The following is a 21,648-nucleotide window of genomic DNA, read 5'->3' on the forward strand; positions in this document are numbered from 1 at the left end:
GTCCACATGCCGCACAATGCCGTACACTCTGTGGCCCTGGTCTGCCTTCTTCCTCTCGCCAGCGGTCTTGTTTCTTTGAATCTTTTCTTTCCCTCCCCGCTTCTCCTCCCATCCTTTCCTTTTCTTTATTTCTGTGACAGGGTGTCCTGTATCTCAGGCTGGTCTAGACTCACTATGTAGCCAACACTACTCCTGAATTCCTGATCCCTCTGTCTGTCTCCGAAGTGCTGGGATTAGAGTCCATGTTTTATGTGTGGGGATCAAACTTGCGGCTTCATGCATGTAGGCAGAGACTATCAAGTGAACTATGTCCCCAGATCCCCCTTTTGTTTTGTTAGGACTGGGGTCAGGGCTGTAGGTGTGTGCTGTCATGCCTAGCTGGACAGGAGTTTTGAACTCATTTGGGCGAAGACCAAGTAGTGAAGTGGCTGGATTCCCTACCTCTTTTATGCTGATAATCATGGAATCAGACTCACAGTGAGACCCTGTCTTTAAAAAGAAAAAAGAAAAGAAGCGTGTTAGACTACAGCTCATCGTGGTGACACATAGGAGTATCAGATCAGCCAGGGCTACACAGGCACTGTCTTGCTGAGGACACCGCCTGTGTTGGTGTGCCCTAGCATGCACGTACAAAGCCCTGGGTTCAATCCCTGGTACCTTATAAACTGGGTGCACTGGTGCATGCCCGTTCTCTCAGAACTTGAGGGGGGGGGACCAAAAATTCAATGTTCTCCTCAGTTCAAGGCTAGCCTGGGATACGTGAGATCTTGCCTTGAAAAATAGATATATTATTAGCCTGTATCTCACTCATTTGCATCCCTGACTGTTTCCTCTAGGTGGAGCCATTGGGATTGACTTTCCATTTAAGGGAGTCTTGTCAACTTTGGGGTTTTTGTGGGTTTCATCTTCGTCTAATCTGTCTGTCTGTCTGTCTGTCTGTCTGTCTGTCTGAGACAGGCCTATCTACTCTGTAGCCTAAACTGGACTCTAGAGCTGTGGATTACAGGCAGGAGCCACCCGTCGTCCAGCTTTAACCTGGCAACATCATTTCCAAAGAGAATGTCTTTGCTTAGATCTACTTGGATTATGTTGAAAAGGAATCCGATAGACACAGATTTTGGGGGGGGGACCCTACCCTCCAATCCTCTGCCTTGCCTGCTCTCCCTCCAGGGACCCTCAGGAGATCAAGCGGACAGCCACACACCTCTCCTGGCACCCAGATGGCAACAAGAAGCTGGCGGTGGCTTATTCCTGCTTGAACTTCCAGCGGGCCCCCATGGGCATGAGCTATGACTCCTACGTCTGGGACCTGGGTGAGAAAGAGGTGGTTCTACTGACCAGGGAGGACTGAGGGGCCAGGTCAGAGGCCAGCAAAACTTGGGGAGCCGAGAGTAAAAACAAGGGGTGCTGTCTGATGTTTTATTCTTTTGGCTTTTTGAGGGACCCACAACCCAGCTCCCAAATAAACCACACCCAGGGGCTTATTCTTAGCTATGAATGCCCAGCCAGTCTTAGCTTGGCTTGTTTCTTGCCAGCTTTTCTTAAATGATCCTGACTACCTTATGGCTTGCTGTGTAGCTGGGTGGCCCCCAGTATCCTCCTCTCCTTGTTCTTTTGCTCCTTCCTCTTCCTTCTCTTCCTATTTATTCTCTCTGCCTGCCAGCCTGCCTGTCCTTGCTACTCCCTCGCTACTGGCCATTCAGCTCTTTATTTAGGATCATCGGGTGTTTGAGAGAGGCAAAGCAACACAGTTTCATAGAGTTAAACAAATGCAGCATAAATAAAAGAAACACACCTTAAAATAATATTCCCCAACAAAGGGGGTCCAAGACACACTGTCAGGGGGCACCAGGGGCAGGAGGAGGGCTCTTGTCTCTTCTCCGTGTGGGAGCAGACAGGCACATCTCCACAGACCCAAACCACACCCAGAAAGTTCCAGTCCACTCTACATTTGCCTTCCGCACCGGGCATGGATTGCACAGCCTTATGAGTGTTAGGGTTGCTACTCCCCAGCCCAACTCCAGATTGTTAATCTGGGGTTTTAAGACCCAGATCCATTGGGATCCCAGATCCATGGGATCCCCATAGCAAAAGGATTACTACTTGACCAAGTAGGGGCCCAAGTGGAGGGAAACTATCCCGCCTTTCCTGACACTTGCCTTTTATTCATGGCAGATGGTGACAGACCATTCTCTACAGTCAGCAAATGTATAGGCACAACTCAGAACTGGCACCCGCTCCTTTAGGCAGCTCATCAAATTTTGACCGCTGCCCTCACCCAGGTGACTCCATGGAGTTTCAACCCTGGTCCTCCAACCTGGGTGGAGGAAATTGACAGAGTAGATTTTTTGAAAAGAGTAGATATTGTTTGTGGGGAGGACACATGTGTCATGGTGCACACGTGGAGGTCAGACGACCACTTTGAGCAGTCATTTCTCTTCCTCCTCCTTTTTCTGGTCTCCGAGCACTGAACTCGGGTCACTGAGGCTTGGGCAGCAAGTACCTTTCCCTACTGAGCCATCTCTCCAGCCCCAAGAGTAGACTTTATTATAAAACCTCAGTGCCATTAAGTCCATGGGCCCAGGGACTTGGAGCTGGCTGAAGCAGCAAAGGAACAAAGAAAAGACAAACACAGACAGACACACTGGAAAGCTGAGGAGGGCGGTCTGGACTCTCGGCTGCAGAAGTCGCAGTATTGAGGAAGCACGGTCTTTGTGGTATAGAGCTGAACAGAAACGTGGGGCTATTACACACAGCTGAACAAGGGTACGGGGTTAGCATGTACAGATAAACAAAGAGGTAAGGTCATTGTGTGCAGCCAAACCAAGGAGGCAGGCTTAGGGAATCTCGGTAGGAGCCATCTCCGCAGACGAGCTATCTTCAGTTTGTAAGCATCTGGCGAGGAGAAAGCTATGGTAGATATTCTGCACGCTCTGTCCACACTCATTCTAAGTCAGCTGAGAGAAGTGGTACCGTTTCCCTCTGAGCCTCCCCCCTCTCCACCACATGGGATGGGGGTGAAGTCTTCCTCCCTGGGGTTCTTGGCATGACTGTGCCTGTGTCAACAGCACACACACACACACACACACACACACACACACACACACACACACTCAGGATTTCACTCACTCAGACTTCCTCCACTCCTTCCGCCTTAGGATAAAAATTTCATTTCGTACCAAACCTGGGAAATGGATTAGAGCTGGAATTTAATATACGAACACACATCCAATCCTGATTCTCTCTCCCCAAATAAAGGCACTAGCCAAGATTCAGACAAAAGAGCCCACCGGCTGAACTGGTCGGCCCTGCCCTTTCTTTGTGTTGGCCTAATGGATTTTTTTTTCTCCTTCTTTGTTTTAGAAAACCCCAACAGACCTGAAATTGCCCTGAAACCGTCTTCTCCTCTAGTCACCCTGGAGTACAACCCTAAGGATTCCCATGTGCTCCTAGGGGGTTGCTACAATGGGCAGATAGGTAAGGAGACCTCCCTGCCCCCACCAGCACCAGGCAGGATGTCGCTAACCCACAGGCCACCAGGGCACAGCCTGGACTTAGCAGGCGGACCATTCAGGGAAGCTAACATTGCAGTCCCCTGGGAGTCAAGGTTTGCTGACACTTTGGTCTAGCCGCCGGTCATGCTCATTCAGGTAAGTCTAACACTAACTAGCAGGCAGTAAGAAGGTTTGAGAAATTATAATTCAGGTCAGGGAGACTGTTTTCTTTAACAAGATCTCAATTAATTGATTTTACCAATAAAGACTTGGGAGCCAAATGCTGGGATGAACGCTTTTTCAGAGAGGAAAAGCATCTTTTTCTCAGTGGAAGCCTCCCGCCTTCTCCTACCAGACTTCTCAGACTGTCCCCTTTTTACTTCCTGTGCACCTCTCTATCCATCTTCTTGATTCCCTCTTACTCTCTATGGTTTTTTCTTAATAATCCCATGTTCACTTCCTGTCAACTGGTTGAGTGGTTGCTTGCTTCGCCTCTTGACCTACGGCAGGCTTTATTTAATCCTGTTTACAATATTCAAGCAGAAAGCTCTTGGACTAAGGGTGTGTGCTAGGGTCAAGCCACACCACAACTCCAAACAGGTTTTTCCAGTAAATAATGCAATCTCGGGGCTCCCAGTGTGATCAAATATCCCGCAACTGTTGGCTCCATTGGTCAGGGTGCCTGCCCCTAAGCCTGATGACCTGGGCTGACCTGTGCCGCCCACATGGTGGACGGAGACCAGTTGTCCTTTGGCCTTCACATGTGTGCAACGACACATATGCACCCACTCACGTATACATGCATAATAAATAAATAAATAAATAAATAAGTGTAGGGGTTTTGCTTGGTTGGTTGGTTTTTGGTTTTTCAAGACAAGGTTTCTCTGTGTAGCACTGGTTGTCCTGGAACTTGCTTTGTAGACCAGGCTGGCCTGGAACTCAGAGATTCACCTACCTCTGCCTCCTGGTTGCTGGGACTAAAGGAGTGAGCCATCACTGCCCCAGCAAATCTAGTTTTTGTTGTTGTTGTTTTAAAGCTCAAATAAACTCAAGGTTCAGGGTCGGTCACGGAGGAATGTGAGGGCCATCGTGGAGTCAGTCCCGTCTAGGGAGAGGGGTCTGGAAAAATAGGTGGAATGAGCTTGGGTGACGCTGGGTTTGCACATGCCGTCAGAAGCGTTGCCTCCTGTGTTAGCTACAGTTCCTATTGCTGTGATACAGCATCCCAGAGAAGAGAGAGACCAGGGGAGAGAAGGGTAGAACGATTCCCGAGGGAGCAGTCCATCATGCAGGGGTGGGGGGAGCATGGCAACTGGAGTGAGCTGGTCCCTGGTGGGGGAGGAGCTTGCAAAAGGGGCTTCTCATGTGGGCCCACCAGGAAGCAAAGGGTTTGGGCATTAAATAAGACTGTCCCCCACTACAACACACTTCCTCCAACTAGGTCCCACATAAACACCTGGGGATGTCTATTTATTTATGGGGGGGGGAGATTCCTTTTCCTAAAATCCCAATGATGAACCGAGGCACAATCTGGAACATGTATCAGGCTTACTTAAGGATTTCCTACAGGGGTTTGGGTGCTCTGTGCTCTTTCTCTCAACAAGCCCCACCTGGAAAGCTGTTACCCAGAGGGGTGCGAACTTCCCCCGTAGCTTCATAAAGAAAGCCATATGTTTCCCTGCCATATTATCCATTGTCTGAGCCATGAGCACCGCAGCCAAGCTGCTGCCATGACTTATTCAGCAACCCTCCTCGCTCATTATTCATGACCCCTTTCAGCGGCCTTTCATACTGGCTCAGATCAGCTCAGCCCCGGGGTCCTGCTCCCATAGCAAGGAGACTCCAGCTGTGACATCAGGATCACAGCACACATCCTGGAACACTGCTTTATAGAGCAAGTTCATCTTGAAACATTTCTGGGCCAGGCCAGGCCAGGGTCAACAGCCTTGGACCTGGGGGCTACTAGGTCAAAACTGATGATGGGCAAGTAAGTATGGTCCTTGGTTTACAAAATCATCTTTCCCAGAAATGGCTCTTAAGTAAGTATGTGGGCCCTTGATGGGCCTCAGGAGGAAGGGTAAGCCAGACACTTCAAGGCAGGAAGCAGGCAGGCTATATCCCTTTGTTGGCAAAGCACAAAGGCGGTTTGTGGGGGGGGGGGGTCACAGCAGAAACCTGAGCGTGCCTGTGAGTTTCCTTTCTTTTTTTCTTTCTTTTTAATTTTATGTGCATTGGTGTTTTGCCTGTATGTATGTCTTTGTAAGGGTGTTGGATCTTCCCGAACTGGAGTTCAGACACTTGTGAGCTGCTGTGCAGGTGCTGGGAATTGAATCCAGGTCCTCTGGAAGAGCAGCCAGTGCTCTTAATCTCTGAGTCATCTCTCCAGCCCTGTTTCTTTTCTTTTTAAAACTTCTTTTAAGAGTTTTTGTTTGTTTGTTTTTTGGGGTGTGTGTGTGTGTTGGGAGGGATGTCAGAGGAGGCCAGAAGAGGGCGTCCAGAGATTCCCCTGGAGCTGGATACAGGCATTGTGAGTTGTCCATTGTGGGTTCTAGGCATCAAGATCCATCTCTGCTAGAGCAACAAATGCTCCTAACCACTGGGCCATCTTCCAGCCCTGTTGTTCTTATCATTAAAATGTTGTCCATGTGTGTTTGTCTCTGTGTGGGTACGCACACCTGCGTGCAGGCACCTGCAGGAGGTCCATGTGTGTTTGTCTGCACCTGCAGGAGGTCCATGTGTGTTTGTCTCTGTGTGGGTACGCACACCTGCGTGCAGGCACCTGCAGGAGGTCCATGTGTGTTTGTCTGCACCTGCAGGAGGTCCATGTGTGTTTGTCTCTGTGTGGTTATGCACACCTGCGTGCAGGCACCTGCAGGAGGTCCATGTGTGTTTGTCTGCACCTGCAGGAGGTCCATGTGTGTTTGTCTCTGTGTGGGTACGCACACCTGCGTGCAGGCACCTGCAGGAGGTCCATGTGTGTTTGTCTGCACCTGCAGGAGGTCCATGTGTGTTTGTCTCTGTGTGGGTACGCACACCTGCGTGCAGGCACCTGCAGGAGGTCCATGTGTGTTTGTCTGCACCTGCAGGAGGTCCATGTGTGTGTCTCTGTGTGGGTATGCACACCTGCATGCAGGCACCTGCAGGAGGTCCATGTGTGTGTCTCTGTGTGGGTATGCACACCTGCGCGCAGGCACCTGCAGGAGGTCAGAGGCACCAAATCCTCTGCAGCAGGAGTTACAGGGAGTCATGAGCCATCTGATGTGGAAGCTGGGAACAGAACTCTGGTCCTCTGTAAGAACAGCAAACATTCTTAACCGATGTGCTATGTCTCCAAACCTCTTTTTTAATTTTTAATTTACATTTTAAAAATGTGTTATGTTGGAGGGTGTGGTATCATTGGCCCCCATAATCTCGGGGAGTGGCACCATTAGGAGGTGTGGCCTTGTTGGAGTAGGTGTGACCTTGTTGGGGGAAGCGTGTCACTGTCGGGAAGACTTTGAGGTTTCTTATGCTCAGAATACTGCCCAGTGTTCAGTTGACTTCCTGTTGTCTGCAAGATGCAGCAGGCTCAGCTCCAGCCCCATGTCTGCCTGCATGCCACCATGCTCCCACCATGATAATAAGGGACTGAACCTCTGAACTATAAACAGGCCACTCCAGTTCATTGTTTTTTTTATAGGAGTTGCCATGGTCATAGTGTCTCTTCACAGCAATAGAAATCCAACTAAGAGGGATTCATGTATAGCACGCATGCCTGCAGAGATCAGAGGACAACTGGATCGAGGTGGTTCTTTACTCCCGTGCGGATCTCAGGGGTTAAACTCAGGTTTTCAGGCTGTAATAGGCTCCTCTCCCTGAGGAGCTGTCCCATCAGCCCTTTGTTTATCACCATTCATTATTAATTCTCTTTAGATTTATTTATTTTGTGGACCATGTGTCTGTCTAGTTAAAAGGTAACGGATCCCCTGGAACTGGATTCACAGATGGTTGTGAGCTCCCAGGTGGGTTCGGGGAATCAAGCCCAGGTCTTCAGGCTTTGTGATAATACCCTTTACCCACAGAGCCATCTCTCCAGCCGCCCCTCCATGAGCTTCTTTCAGCACGGTGTCCATGCAGCAGGGTGCTCTGTTCACATTCCAACCTCAGGGCCTCTGCTTGTGTCTCCCCTGCCTTGGATTCTTTCCTCATCCCCTTTGTTTGACTGGCCCTACCCTCCACCTTAGCTCTCCGCCAACTTCCCCTGCTGATCTTCCCTGACCAGCCCACCTTCTGTACCTCCCAACCCCGCTGCTGCACCAAACCTGGTCCACACCCGGGAGCTTCACCAGGGCGTAGAAAGGTCTCAGAACATGGCTGGGACACAATGGAATGAATGAAGCCTGAACTCCAGGAGTCTCTGCATAGATTGTGTGGGACTGGTATAGAGTGTAGGCTGGTTTGAATGTTTGAATGTAGCCCTGATTCTCAAATTTCAAACTCAGAGAAACAACATTCCTCCAGTTCAGTTCCTTCCTGGGGAAGGAGTCCCATCACACACACACACACACACACACACACACACACACACACACACACACACACACCACACACACCACACACACACACACACACACACACACACACACACAAAACCCCCAAACACAGCTCTCTCCTGAAAGGGAAATGAGAGACAGCTAATTCTAGAGTTAAACATGAATGACCGTGGTCTGGAAACATGGACAGGTTACACCAGATACTAAGTAACAATGTGACAATGGTTTCCCGAAGTTCTTAGAGGCTCAACGGAAAACCACTAACCACTGTTTTTATCAGAGGCAGTGGCGGGTGACAGCACAAGTCTGTAAGCCCAGCACTCCTGAGGGACAAACAGGAGACTCAGTAGTTCAAAGCCACCCTTAGCTACAGAGTGAGTCCAGCCTGTCTCAAGGAACCAAAACCAAAGCAAATGAACACCCACCTCCCACTGCCAAATATCAGTGAAAATAACAGGATTACAACAGTCCAGGAAGCCTGTTACAGGCCTCACACGCGATCTGATGGCATTTTCTTCTGACTTACTTGTTTATTTTGAGACAAAAATCTCACTATGTAGCCCTGGCTGTCCCAGAACTCACTATGTAGACCAGGCTGACCTCAAACTCAAGAGTTTCAACTCTCCTCAGTCACAGAAAAGCCTTACTGCAGGCTCGGTCGGTTTGCTTTTCTGGGAACTTCAGTTCACAGCTTCCTCTTCTCCCCTGCCAGCCTGCTGGGACACCCGGAAAGGCAGCCTGGTGGCAGAGCTGTCCACCATCGAGTTCAGCCACCGAGACCCAGTGTATGGCACCATCTGGCTGCAGTCAAAGACAGGCACCGAATGCTTCTCAGCATCCACGGATGGGCAGGTACCACCTGGCTGGACCCTGGAGAGGAGAGGAGGGCCCACGAAAAGCATCCAGAGAACAGTGCCTTGCATTCTGCTTTCCATCGTTGCTTGATTGTGCAACGCCGGGGCTGGAATCCAGGGCCTTTGAAGCCCTGGATAGGAGGCACAAGTCGGGGTCCTCAAGGTCTCAGTCGCCTTTCCATGCCAGGTCATGTGGTGGGACATCCGCAAGATCAGCGAGCCCACTGAGGTGGTCATCATGGACATCTCCAGAAAGGAACAGCTGGAGAACGCCCTGGGAGCCATCTCCTTGGAGTTTGAGTCTACTTTGGTGGGTGTTTCTTGCTCTATCTTTCTCATCTTCACTTGTGGGACTGTGGGCTGACCGGGCTGGTGTAGGAGATTAGGGAGAAGGCCCCTTCTGAGTCAGCCTTGCTCCATGTGGAGACTTTACTGAGATATTCCAGCAGGGGGCAGCAGAGCACCACCACGAAGACCGCCTCTCTCACTGGTTTGAGACTGGCCTTTCTGAGCAGAGGCAAGCTTTAAAACCAGAAAAGCACAGTTTCAGGGGAAGGTCGCTGGCCAGGAGCAGTAAACACACTGCTTCGACGTCATTTGAGGCCCTAGGCTGGTCGCTTCCCTTCTTCAGGCGAAGAAAGAAGTGTTGGGGAAGGAAGGAGTAGCCCAGGAGCCTGGGAAACCACAGCACAGACAGGGTTGGCAATTCTCAAATGACAAGAGACGGTATGGAACCCCAGAAGCAGGGAATGGTGTTACATGCCTGTAATCCCAGCACTTGTGAGCTGGAGGCAGAAAGATCAGGGGTTCAAAGTCATGCATAGCAAATTTGAGGTCCTGTTTTTTTTTTTTTTAAAAAAAGGCAAAACAATAACAAAACAGAAACAAGAGGCTGGCGAAGAGGGTTCTGTGGGTAAAGGCATTTAATGCACAAACCTGAGGGCCCAAGTTCAATTCCTGGATCCCGCTACGGAAGGAAACCGACTCCTGGATGTTGTTCTCTGACCTCTATATATACATAGGATGTCATGGTACTCATGTTCACACATGCCCCTCCCCCACATACATCTTGATGATGATGATAAATACAAATTTAAAAACTCGCCAGGTGCTGGAGAGATGGCTCAGCGGTTAAGATCACTGACTGATCTTCCAGAGGACCCGGGTTCAATTCCCAGCACGCACATGGCAGCTCACAGCTGCCTGTAAATCCAGTTCCTGGGCAAACTGACACCTTCACACCATTGCACATAAAATAAAGTCAAATAAATCATAAAAAATAAAAAGTATAAAAGCTCACCAGGTGGTGGTGGTGGCACACACCTTTCATCTCAGCACCGAGGAGGCAGCGGCAGGTGGATCTCTGAGAGTTCGAGCCAGCCTGATCTACAGAGCAAGTTCCAGGACAGTCATGGCTACACAGAGAAAAAAATAATACTAAATAATAATACTAAAAAAATAAAATAAAAACTCAAAGTTGAAGCCAGAAGCAGAAGAATCATTGAAAATTTGAGAGTTCTAGGTCAGCCAGAAGTACATAATAAGACCATGTCTCAAACATACAAAACCTAAAACCAATAAAATAAAAGCACAAAGCTTGAAGTTTAACAGAGCAGTCGTGAGAATGAACACTCAATAAATAAGGCAGGAAAACCACGTTTCCAGGTGGTTGTTGGCTTGGACTGGTTCCTCCTCTACATCTTGCTGAGGTTCAGGTTTGTTGTCCCCCCACCTGTGCCTTGGGGGTGTCACTGTTTGCTTAGGCTCCTGTCACATCACTCCTAGGACCTTGGGTGGCTCTGACCTCACACCTGCCCTGGGGATCCTCAGACACTGGCCAGAGCTCAAGGCTGGGGTGATAAGGCGGAAGGCAAACCTACTGCCCTGCACCATGGCATAGGAGGAGGCCCTGAACTCAGAGCCTGTCTGGGAGGGTTCAGTAAGACACTGTGTCCCAAAGCTGGGATTTCTAGGCCACATGCTATGTGCAATGTGCCCTCTTCTCCGTGCTCGTCCCTGAGTACGCAGCCTTTGCCAGACATGGGCAGCCGCCATGCTCCTTTGAGATCTTGATTTTATCCCCGCTTCCCCATAGTCAAGAGGACTCTTGGTGACAGTAAACCGAGTGACCTGGCACATGGTAAAGCTGGAACCTGAGCCCCCCAGCTCTGATCCTATCTCCATCCCAATGTCACGTCTGAGGCAAACAGGCTGGGTGGCTTGTACCTAGCCACTTACAGGTGCCCTGTAGCTGGCTTAATAACTTGCTTCTCAGAACCCCCCAAATTTGGTCTTTTTATCCGATGCCCAACTTAGTAGCTCAGTTTGTTCTCTCTCTCTCTCTCTCTCTCTCTCTCTCTCTCTCTCTCTCTCTCTCCTCTCTCTCTCTCTCTCTCTCTCTCTCTCTCTCTCTCTCTCCTCTCTCTCTCTCTCTGACTCTCCTGAATACTGAACCTGGGCTCAACATTTTAATACTAAGCCATCTTCTATTCTACGCATGTTTTAAAATTCTTTGTAAAAACTCATAAAATTACCACCTACACTCTCGCCCCCTACACCCCCGACTCTTTCAAGACAGGGTTTCTCTGTGTAGCCCTGGCTGGCCTTGAACTCAGAGATTCACCTACTTCTGCCTCCTGAGTGCAGGGATTAAAAGCAGGTGCCACCACTGCCAGCTCCTCCTCTCTTAACTCTTTATTTATTTTAAAGATTCATTTTTGTGTGTGAGTTTTCTGCCTGCATTTGTGTGTGCCACATACAAATCTCATACCTGAAGAGGGTACCCCGAAACTAGTGTCATAGATGTTTGTGAACCACCGTGTCCATGCCGGAAGTCGAACTTGGGTCCTTTGCAAGAGCAACAGGGGCTCTTCACTGCTGAGCCATCACTCCAGCCCCTCTTAACTAGTTATTTTGGACAAGTCCCTTGTATCCAGGCTTGACTTGAATCTACTATTTTGCCAAAAACAACCTTGAACTTAAAGAAGAGAGTGAGATATTACATTTTAAGTATTTATTTTTGGTGGGGGTCGTTCTTGTGAATGCCTGAGGACAACCTGTGGGAGGCAGTTCTCCCCTTTACCGCGTGAGGGGATGAACTCAAGGTGTCCAGTTTGACAGTTAGGGCATTGAGCCATCTCCCAGACCCATGACCTTGAACTTGTGATACCCCTGCCTCCACCACTTAGTGCCGGGTTACAGGTGAGCCCCCCCCCCAGGTGTGGTCTGGTTTGTCCACCTTGAAAGGCCAATCCAGTGTGCCCCACCCAGTGTCATACAGCCCATCCCCACTATGGACTCCAGAATTTCCCCATCTCTCAAAGCTGAAGCTCTTTATCAAGATATGACATTTTATTTACCATTGGGACAGAACAGACAGAGCCTGGGTGGGCAGGAGCCCTGCCTCCTATGTTACTGATAAATATGATTGTACTTCCTTGTAGCTGTGTGGGTTCTGCTGACTCACCTTTAACATGGCTCGTCCTCGAAGGAGTTGGTATTTTTTTTTTAATTTCTGGTGAAGCTGGGCTTGGTGGTTTATGCCTTAATCCCAGCACAGGCAGGCAGATTCCTGGGAGTTCAAGGCTATTCTGGTCTACACAGCAAGTTCTGGGACAGCTAGGGCTGTATAGTGAGGCCCTATTCCAAAAAAAAAAAAAAAAGAAAGAAAAAGAAAGAGGAAGGAAGGAAGGAAGGAAGGAAGGAAGGAAGGAAGGAAGGAAGGAAGGGGGAAAAATCCCATCAAGCCTCTTTACCTAGCACTCACTCTGATTTTTCAAATGTTCAATGAAGCATATGATTTCTTCCCCAATAACTAATAACTCTCCTGCCAGGACAAACACAAAACAAAACTGAAACCCCGTGCCTGTGAGAATAACAGCTCCCCACTTCCTTCTCCCTAAGACCTCATCACTCTTTCTACCTCGATGGCCTGGCCTACTCTGGGGACATCGAAGGAGAAGGGTCATACAGTAATTGTCTGCCTGCCTTCCTTTCTTCCTCCCTCCCTCCTTTCCCCCTCCCCTCCCCTCCCCTCTCCTTTCCTTTCCTTTTCCTTTTTTAAAGCAGGGTCTCATTTAGTCCAGGCTGGCCTCAAGCTAAGTATTTGGGGGTAACCTGAAACTTCCGCTCTGCCTCCCCTCCTGACTGCAGAATTGCAGGAATGCACCACACGCCCACTGTGCAAGGTTGGAACTAGAGTTCCACGCCTGCCAGCCAAGCTCCCTACCAACTGAGCTGCTTTCCTGGCCCTTTTCTTATTTTGTTTTTAATTTTATTTTTACAAGTTCACTTTAAATTTCTCTGTGAGTGAGTGTGTGTGTGTGTGTGTGTCTGTGCTTGCACATGCACCCATGCCCTGGTGCACGTATGTGTAATGTACCTGTGGAATTAGGGCTCAGAGACAACTTAGCTTGCGGGAACTGGTTCTCTCCTTGCACTGCTGGTCCTGGGCACCAAGCTCAGGCTGGCAGGTTTGGCAGCGAATGCTGTTGGTCACATCTCCGGTCCCTGATTGGTTGGTTGTTTTGTGTTTGTTTGTTTGTTTGGAGACAGAACTTTACCTCCAAATGGTCCCAGGCAAGTTTCCAGGCTTGGTGGGAGGGAGGAGGCACCCTGCACAGAAAGACAGCTCCGGGAGTTCACAGACGGAGGTGGGGGACTTGCATCACTGACCACCTGGTGGCTATCTGAGTGATGTCTGGCACCTGTCTGAGTTCACAGTGATATCCAGAGTAGACAATGTCCCTGTGGTGCCAGAGAAGGCTTCTGCATGATCAGAGCCATGCTGTGTCCATGCTGGGCTTTCTTCATTCTACACATAAACAAATATCCAAAATCCTTACAACAGAATGCTTACTGGGACTGGGGAGGTGGCTTCATGGCAACCTACTATCCTTTAACTCCAGTGCTGGGGGGAAACGGAGACAGGAGAGAGACTGGGGCCTGCTGGCTGCCAGCCCATCTATAAAACATGAACTCTAAGTTCAGTGAGAGACCCTGCCTCAAAAGAATGAGAGAGAGAGAGAGAGAGAGAGAGAGAGAGAGAGAGAGAGAGCGCCAAAGCTTCCTTTGGACTCTCTATGCCTACACACACAAAAGCACTTTCAACACACACATATTCTCTCTCTCTCTCTCTCTCTCTCTCTCTCTCTCTCTCTCTCTCTCTTTCTCTCTCTCTCGTGCATTGATGCCTGTGGAGGGGCCTCCTAATGACCCTCTAGAGACCAGACGAGCCAAGGAAGCCCTTATTAAGCCAGGAATAGTCCCGAAGAGGCTGGGAAGCGGGATGGGACTCAGCCTGAACAGAGCTGAAACAGGCAGCAGGTCACGTGGGTCCAGCCCATGTCTCATGACACCTTTGTCTTTTGTTTGTCCCCTCCACAGCCAACCAAGTTCATGGTGGGCACTGAGCAGGGCATCGTTATCTCCTGCAACCGCAAGGCCAAGACAGCAGCCGAGAAGATCGTTTGTACCTTCTCAGGCCACCACGGCCCCATCTACGCCCTCCAGAGGAACCCCTTCTACCCAAAGAACTTCCTGACTGTTGGTGACTGGACAGCCCGCATATGGTCTGAGGACAGTCGGGAGTCATCTATCATGTGGACCAGGTAAGAGAGGGTCAGAGAGGAGCAGAGGGGACACAGGGGGCCACTTCAGACACTTGGTATGGTAGCTCGTGCTTGTTATCCCAGCACTCACCCCTGATGTCCTCCTCTCCTTATTCTCTTGCTCCACCTCTTCCTCGGTTCTCCTTCTATTTATCCTCTCTGCCTGCCAGCCCTGCCTGTCCTTCCTCCTGTCTCGCTATTGGCCATTCAGCTCTTTACTAGACCATCAGGCGTTTTAGACAGGCAAAGAATCACAGCTTCAAAGAGTTAAACAAAGCACCATAAACAAAACAACACACCTTAAGATAATATTCCCCAACAATTTAACCTCAGCTATACCTCTTTGGGGGAGGGAGAATGGGTTCAGAAGAAAACTCAGAGAGAGAGAGAGAGAGAGAGAGAGAGAGAGAGAGAGAGAGAGAGAGAGAGGAGAGAATTTTAAAAATATTCCACCCGCTTTAATCCACTTTGAGGAATGAATCTTTGTTTGGCCTGGTCAGATGCCACAGTGGATGAAGGTACTTGCTACCAAGCCAGACAGCCTGTGTTTCCTTCCCAGAATCCTCTTAGGGGAAGGAGAAAACTGACCCCTGCAAGTTGTCCTCTGCCCTCCACATGTCTGCCGTGACATGAATGCACCTGCACACATGCAAACACACACATAAAAATATATGCCTTTAAAATTATTCAAAGTATTTCCTGTTCACCAAACAAGCTTTTGAAGAGCCAAACAAGGACCAGGAGGAAATAGAGCCAACTCCCATCTCAGAATTGTGGACTTTTCTGGGAGTGTCCTTCCTGGGACCCCATGGCGAATCCCAGTTCCAGCAAGTCTGACATAGTGAGAAACACTGAGGCCCAGCCAGCCCATGGGGAACAGCCACACCCCCAGGTCCCTGCAAAGTTCAGCCTGAGACCCACAGATGAGTGAGGCTGGCATTCTAGAGGTCAGGCCCAAGAAAGAACTCCCTGCCCAGAAAGACTCAGAGGCCCTGGGTCCTGGGAGAGCCCCAGTGAGAGGAGCTGTGAGCAGCCTCAGCCCTCCCCCACCACAGGCTCTGAATCCTACAGGTACCACATGGCTTACCTCTCTGATGGAGCCTGGAGCCCCGTGAGACCAGCAGTTTTCTTCACTACCAAGATGGATGGGACCCTGGATATCTGGGACCTGGTGTTCAAGCAGTGTGACCCTGCCCTCAGCCTGAAGGTCACATGTCCCCCTCCCACTGGGGTCCTCCCTAGATGGGTCCAGGGTTGGGGGGCATGTATGTGTGTCTTGTTGCTGCTGCTCCTTGGTAGAGGCACTTGGACAGTGTCTCTCTGGGTAATGTGATTTCTGCCCAGCTGCACTCTGGCCTTGGGACCATGGGTTCCTGCAGAAGGGAGGGGCCAGGGGACTTACAGCTATGCTGATGTTGAAGAATCACCCCAGGGAATTTAACCAGGAGGGAAGGATTAGAGGTGCCAGTCAGTGACAAGGTACTTGCTTTGCCTCCCTCAAGTCTGAGTTCCATGCCAGGACCACAAGAAACAAGTTTATTCAGTAGGTAGGACTCTTGTCTAGTGTGCACAAGGGCCTGGGTTCTGCCTCTAGCACTGCAGAAACTAGGTAAGGTGGTGCAGCCAGAGGATCGGAAGTTTAAGGTCATTCTTGTCTAAGTAGTGAATTCAAGACCAACCTGGGCTGCGTGACTCAAACAATAAAACAGGGGCGATCTTAAGAGAAAAACATTCTCTGCCCTCCCCAGTGGTGATCCCTATACTCAGACCTCTATACTCAGTTTCTCTGCGGCTCCCCCATCATCCTGTATTAGCAGATTGCAGCTGAGCCCCACTGGCTGGGGCCATGGAAGGCCAGGGAGCTTTGCAATCCACAGCAGGAATAGAGCTAGACCAACAATGAGGCTGGAGACCATGGTCTTGGCATGAACCTCATCCACCATGGAAGGGTGTATTGCTAGGGGTGTTCCAACAGGACCAGATAATAGGGTGTGTGTGACTTCGGTTTTCTTTCCCACCCTACCTGGTTCTGCTGCCCCCCTTCAACAGGTGTGTGATGAGGCCCTCTTCTGCCTCCGGGTCCAGGACACGGGGTGCCTCATCGCCTGTGGCTCCCAGCTTGGAACGACCACTCTGCTGGAGGTCTCCAGCAGTCTCTCCACCCTGCAGAGGAACGAGAAGAACATAGCATCTTCCGTGAGTGCCAGGACAGGGCCCACTCTGTACACGTCCTGACCTGGCTCGTCACATAGAGACCAAGGCAGAAAAAAACGGGTTGCTGTGGTTGGCGAGGGCAGCATGGAGTCACCAAACTGTCAGTCTGCCCTAGCTCCGCTGCCAGCATTCAGTAGTCTTGGCCAGGTCACCCGGCATGCCCAGGCTTTAGCTTCTCGGCTGTAAATCAAAGTGGTTTGATGGTAGAACAATGGGACTTCTTGGCAGCAGAGCCTCTTCGCTGAAGGCTTTAGTCATCCACAAAGACGACAAAGGAAGTGACCTGCCTGATGACAGAGCCACTGAGATCCAGCACTACCCCTCTTCCTACCCTAGGCTCATTCCCCAGCAGTATGGGGGACACTGGGATTGAAGTTTTTTTTCGAGACAGGGTTTCCCTAGCTGTCCTGGAACTAGCTCTTGTAGACCAGGCTGGCCTCGAACTCACAGAGATCCGCCTGCCTCTGCTTCCCGAGTGCTGGGATTAAAAGCATATGCCACCACCGTCCAGTGGGGATTGAAATTCTTGATGCTGAGGTTTGGCTTGCCTCCGGGCAGTGCCTGAGGCTGAGCCCTCGCCCCTGAGCTGAGGACCAAAATTATCATCTTTTCTACTCCAAAGGACATTCTGTAGCCTGTGTATCTGGGGTGCCTTGGAACTGAGTAACTCAGTGTCCCTGCCCAAGGATGCCTTTGAATTTCTGATTCACCTGCCTTTGCCTCCAGAATCGCAGAGTTGCTGGTATGTGCCACCATAACATTTATTCAGCTGGATCTCTGGTAGGCAGGCACTCTAACAGCTGATCAACGTCTCTAGCCATATGAGCAAATGTGTAATTGTTTGTTTCGAGGCAGGGTCTTTGTAGCCTTGGCTTGGCCTCTGTCAACCAGGCTGGCCTCAAACTCACAGAGATATCCACCTGCCTCTGCCTCCCGAGTGCTGGGATTAAAGGCATGCGCCACCAGATCTGGCTTAGTTGTTCATTTGTTTTTTTCCAGTGCATGAGTACAAATAAACAAAAGCAAGTGTGCAAAGTTCACATAATCCGAGATGTATTTTCAGTTACAAATTTTCTTGATGTGTCACTATTGCTGATATCTTTTTAATTTCATAGGGAATAGTTCAATACATAATAAATCTCTCAGCTCCGGCAGAGATTTTATTTTTAGACAATGTTTTGCCAAGTAGTCCATGCTGTCAAACTTTCTTCTAAGACCATCAGCTCCCCAAATAATTACACGGAGATATTTTTTTAATAATTTATTTAATTTTATTTTATGTGCATTTGTGTGAGGGTGTCAGGTCCCCTGGAACAGTAGTTCACAGACAATTGTGAGCTGTCATGTGGGTGCTAGGAATTGAAAGAGGGTCCTCTGAAAGAGCAGTCAGTGTTCTTAAACTCTGAGCCATCTCTCCAACTTCTGCTCCAGATGTTTGAACGTGAGACCCGGCGGGAAAAGATCCTGGAGGCCAGACACCGTGAGATGCGGCTGAAGGAGAAAGGCAAGGCAGAGGGCAAGGATGATGACCAGAAGGATGAGGAGATGGCCCTGAACCTTGAAGAGCTAGTTGTCAAAGCCGAAGAGGAATTCTTCGAAGTCATCTTCTCAGAGCTGAGGAGAAAGGAGGTGGAGGCATTGAAGAAGAAACCGAAGCCTGTAAGTACCTCAGCAGGGATATGGGTGGGCTGGGGTTTGCGACAGAGTTCTGCCCGACTTCTGACCTCCTGGGTGACCTGGAGCCAGTAACTTTCCTGGATGGATCTTGAGTGTCCACTGGTAAGAGGGTGGACTTAGTCCTATTGTCTGAGATTTGTCTCCCAGGAGACACCAGAGAGCGCTTCCTGCCTCCTGCTGTCCTCTTCTTTGCCATGGTAAGGCTCCTCTTCAACATGCGAGGTGCCCCCTGAATCAGGACCCTGAGAGTCTGTGCACTGTTCTGGCTAAACCCAACCAGGCGACAGGAGTGTGGCCTGTGACTGCTCCCTGTCCCCGGCCCCAGCCCACAGCATTTTCTGCCTTTGTCCTCTGGCCTCTCATCTTCCTTCCCAGTGCCTCAGTTGCCATCTGGAAAGTGAAGAAAGCACTGTGAAGACGGCGCCTGGTTACCTTATGGGAACAGAGGGGAAAAGGGTCTTCTCCCTCTGCGTCATTGTTCTTAAGAGTCCAGATAGAAAGGCGACAAGGGCCAGATGTCAGGAACGCAATGAAGCCCAGCCGTGCCTGTGCCTGATCTTCTAAGTTGTGTCCTAGGGTCCAAAGACAAAGTGTGGAGCCCTTGTGTCTAAAAAGCATTTAGGGGGAGGGGCTGGAGAGATGGCTCAGTGGTTAAGAGCACTGACTGCTCTTCCAGAGGACCCCAGGCAACTGTCTAACTCAACTCAAGCTCCAGGGGATCCGATGCCTTCCCCAGGCCCCTGTGGACACCAGACACGCATGTGGTATTCTGACATTCATGCAAGCAAAACACACCTACACGCTAAAAACAAACAAAAATAAATAAATGTTTTAGTGGAGCTAACAAGATGGCTTAATTGGTAAGGGCACTAACTACAAGGCTGGTGATGATCTGAGTTGTCCCACATGGTGGAAGGGAAGAACCAGCTCCCACAAGCTGTCCTCTAACTACAACCAGGATATTGTGGAACTCAGGTCATGTGCATGATCACACATGTGACTGCGCACACACACATACACACGCACACACTAGATAAATATAACAACTATTTAGAAGGGCCTGGGATATAGCTTAGTTGTTAGAATGCTCTCCTGGCATTCCTAAATTCCTGGGTTCCATCTTCAATATCAAACCACAAACCAGGTGGGATCATGACACCTGTCACACCTGTGCTGGATGTAGATCCAGGCAGGAGGGCGATATCACAGGAGGAGGGTGTGGGATCCCCTGGAGATGGAGTTAGAGGTAGTTATGAGCCATCTGACATGGATGCTAGGAACGGAATACAGATTCTGTGCGAGAGGAGCAAGTGTTCTTAAGCACTGAGCCATCTCTTCAGCACCTCATTTTCCTCGGCGCCACTTTCTCTGTCTCCCTCCTACTTCTGGAGGACAGGGACTGATTTCGTGATGTCATTTGTATACCACTAGCCCTTGGCTGCGAGCCACGCATGTGAGCGGGAGGGGAGCCCCCATTTACAGCACAGGCTGGACTAGAGTCCCGCCTCTCTGTCCCTCTTCCCATCTATCACTTCCGGTCCACCCCATCCTTCAGAAAGCAAAGGTTACAGTGCCAGGCAGTCAAGAGGCTTGTGCTTGGCGTCTTACATCCTGAAAAGCTTTCCTTACAAAGCTTAAACATTTTCGATGATGCTGAACTGGAGAAGGTGTTGAGGTTCGCAGACTCAGCTCCTCTTTTGCCCACCCCATACCTCCTCCTCTCTTAAGTCTCCACAGTTAGTCTGAAACTCTGGGGGGTCAGAGAGCACCACTCGGGAGCTAAGAAAAATAATCCATCCTGTAACCCAAGCACTGCAGGGACCCCGGGAGGGAAAATCCAGAATTTGAGGCCAGGCTGTTATACTGCAAGAGTTGGTCTCAGAAGAATGAAAGTGGGGAGGGGCTACCCATGACGGAGGCATCTCTATACGCTATGTCCATTCACCCTTATCTCTAAGGCCAGCCATCCGGGTGTCGTGCCTACATCACAGGTGAGGGTAGCAAGGTGCTCCATGTGAAGGAGGCTCAAGGTAACCTACTCTGCAAGTGGCAGAAGCCTGGCTCTTAGATTCCCAAGGTCTTGCCTGCCTTCTCCGTTCCATGGCTCTGAGCACTGGCTGGGCCAGCTTGGAGCAGGCACCATCAATGCCTAGGGACTTCCTCTCTGGGCTCCCAGCAGCTCCCTGCCCTTGGCCTTCGGGGTTTTACCTCTGGGGAATAGGGAGGGCCTGCCCCTCACCAACGTTTCTGTTTCTGCTTTGAAAGAAAAAGCGAAGTATAGACATAGAGGGCGAAGAGGAACTGTTGGAAGAAAATGCCGAGGAGGAGGAAGCATTCGAAGAAGCTGGTGAAGAGAGAGAGGAGGAGGTGTCCACCTAGGGCAGCATCTGCCCAAAGCGCTGTCCCTTTGTGTCCCTTGCGAACCTTCTTCTTGATGCCACCTCCTCTGACAAGGAAAAGCTGAGTTTCTTTCTTTCTTTGACAATTCTTGATGGGGACAGATCAGAGACAGTCACTGCCCCATACTGGGGCTGAGCCCTGCATGCACCCCTTTTTAGTGGGGGGAAGGGATAGGGCTAGCTCCTCCGGCTTCAGCTACCCTGTGGCTCACTCCAGCTCAGGGCACACAGCCTTCAGTTAGACTCTAGATATAGCCCTAGATTCTGCTTATCCCAGGTTCCCCAATTAAGAGTTACTGGTGCCTTTCTCTAGAAGCTTCCAGAGCTCAGCTGAGCTTGCCCCCATGGTACAGGGGCCCCAAGAGCACCTATAAAGGGGCATGTTTCTTTCTCCCTCTCCATCCCCCTCACCTACTTTCAAATAGGAACAGAAGTTTTGTCCCCTTCTTCAATGCCTCTCCAGGCAACTCCAGGGGGTATCTTGACACGCAGCCACGTGAAGGTGGTCTATGAGAAAATAGGTAGATGGACCTGGCTCTCCTTGTACATTCATGCTTTTTATTGCTATGCTTTTTATAAAAATTAAATCAGTGATAACAGCAGTCAATGTCTGTTATGAATTTCTACACTCGGGGCCCCTTATTGACCTCATATAGTTCTTCCAAAGAAGAAGGTTTGTGTTGATCAGTCCTTATTTTACCAAAGAGGAACCCGAGGCTCTAGGAGAGCTACCTGGTCACAGCTGCTGAGGCATGGAGCAGAGACAAGGGCATCAGGCAGTCAGTTGACTGTGTGCCAGGTACTATGAAGAATAGTAGGCCCTTTGGGGTTAGGCGCTGGGCTGGGCCCCAGAACCATGGCTACATACA

General features: G+C 50.0%; 1 protein-coding gene across 2 annotated transcripts in view; it reads left to right on the forward strand.

Moving 5' to 3' along the window:
* Dnai2 (dynein axonemal intermediate chain 2) overlaps window positions 1–21,380 on the forward strand; it is a 46,446-nt gene extending 25,066 nt beyond the window's left edge. Inside the window, exons 5-13 of one of the 2 annotated variants that reach the window (XM_075990016.1) lie at window positions 1,171–1,313; window positions 3,364–3,477; window positions 8,739–8,878; window positions 9,068–9,190; window positions 14,266–14,489; window positions 15,561–15,696; window positions 16,539–16,685; window positions 18,135–18,362; window positions 20,646–21,343. In XM_075990016.1, coding sequence (XP_075846131.1) covers window positions 1,171–1,313; window positions 3,364–3,477; window positions 8,739–8,878; window positions 9,068–9,190; window positions 14,266–14,489; window positions 15,561–15,696; window positions 16,539–16,685; window positions 18,135–18,362; window positions 20,646–20,759 — 1,369 coding nt within the window. In that variant the 3' untranslated portion in view covers window positions 20,760–21,343. Of the gene's footprint in view, window positions 1–1,170; window positions 1,314–3,363; window positions 3,478–8,738; window positions 8,879–9,067; window positions 9,191–14,265; window positions 14,490–15,560; window positions 15,697–16,538; window positions 16,686–18,134; window positions 18,363–20,645 lie in introns of both variants that reach the window. The other variant, XM_075990015.1, reaches the window with a different exon arrangement.
* The last annotated feature ends 268 nt before the right edge of the window (window positions 21,381–21,648 follow it).

Source organism: Microtus pennsylvanicus, chromosome 11 (assembly GCF_037038515.1).
Source record: "Microtus pennsylvanicus isolate mMicPen1 chromosome 11, mMicPen1.hap1, whole genome shotgun sequence".
Lineage (NCBI taxonomy): Eukaryota > Metazoa > Chordata > Mammalia > Rodentia > Cricetidae > Microtus > Microtus pennsylvanicus.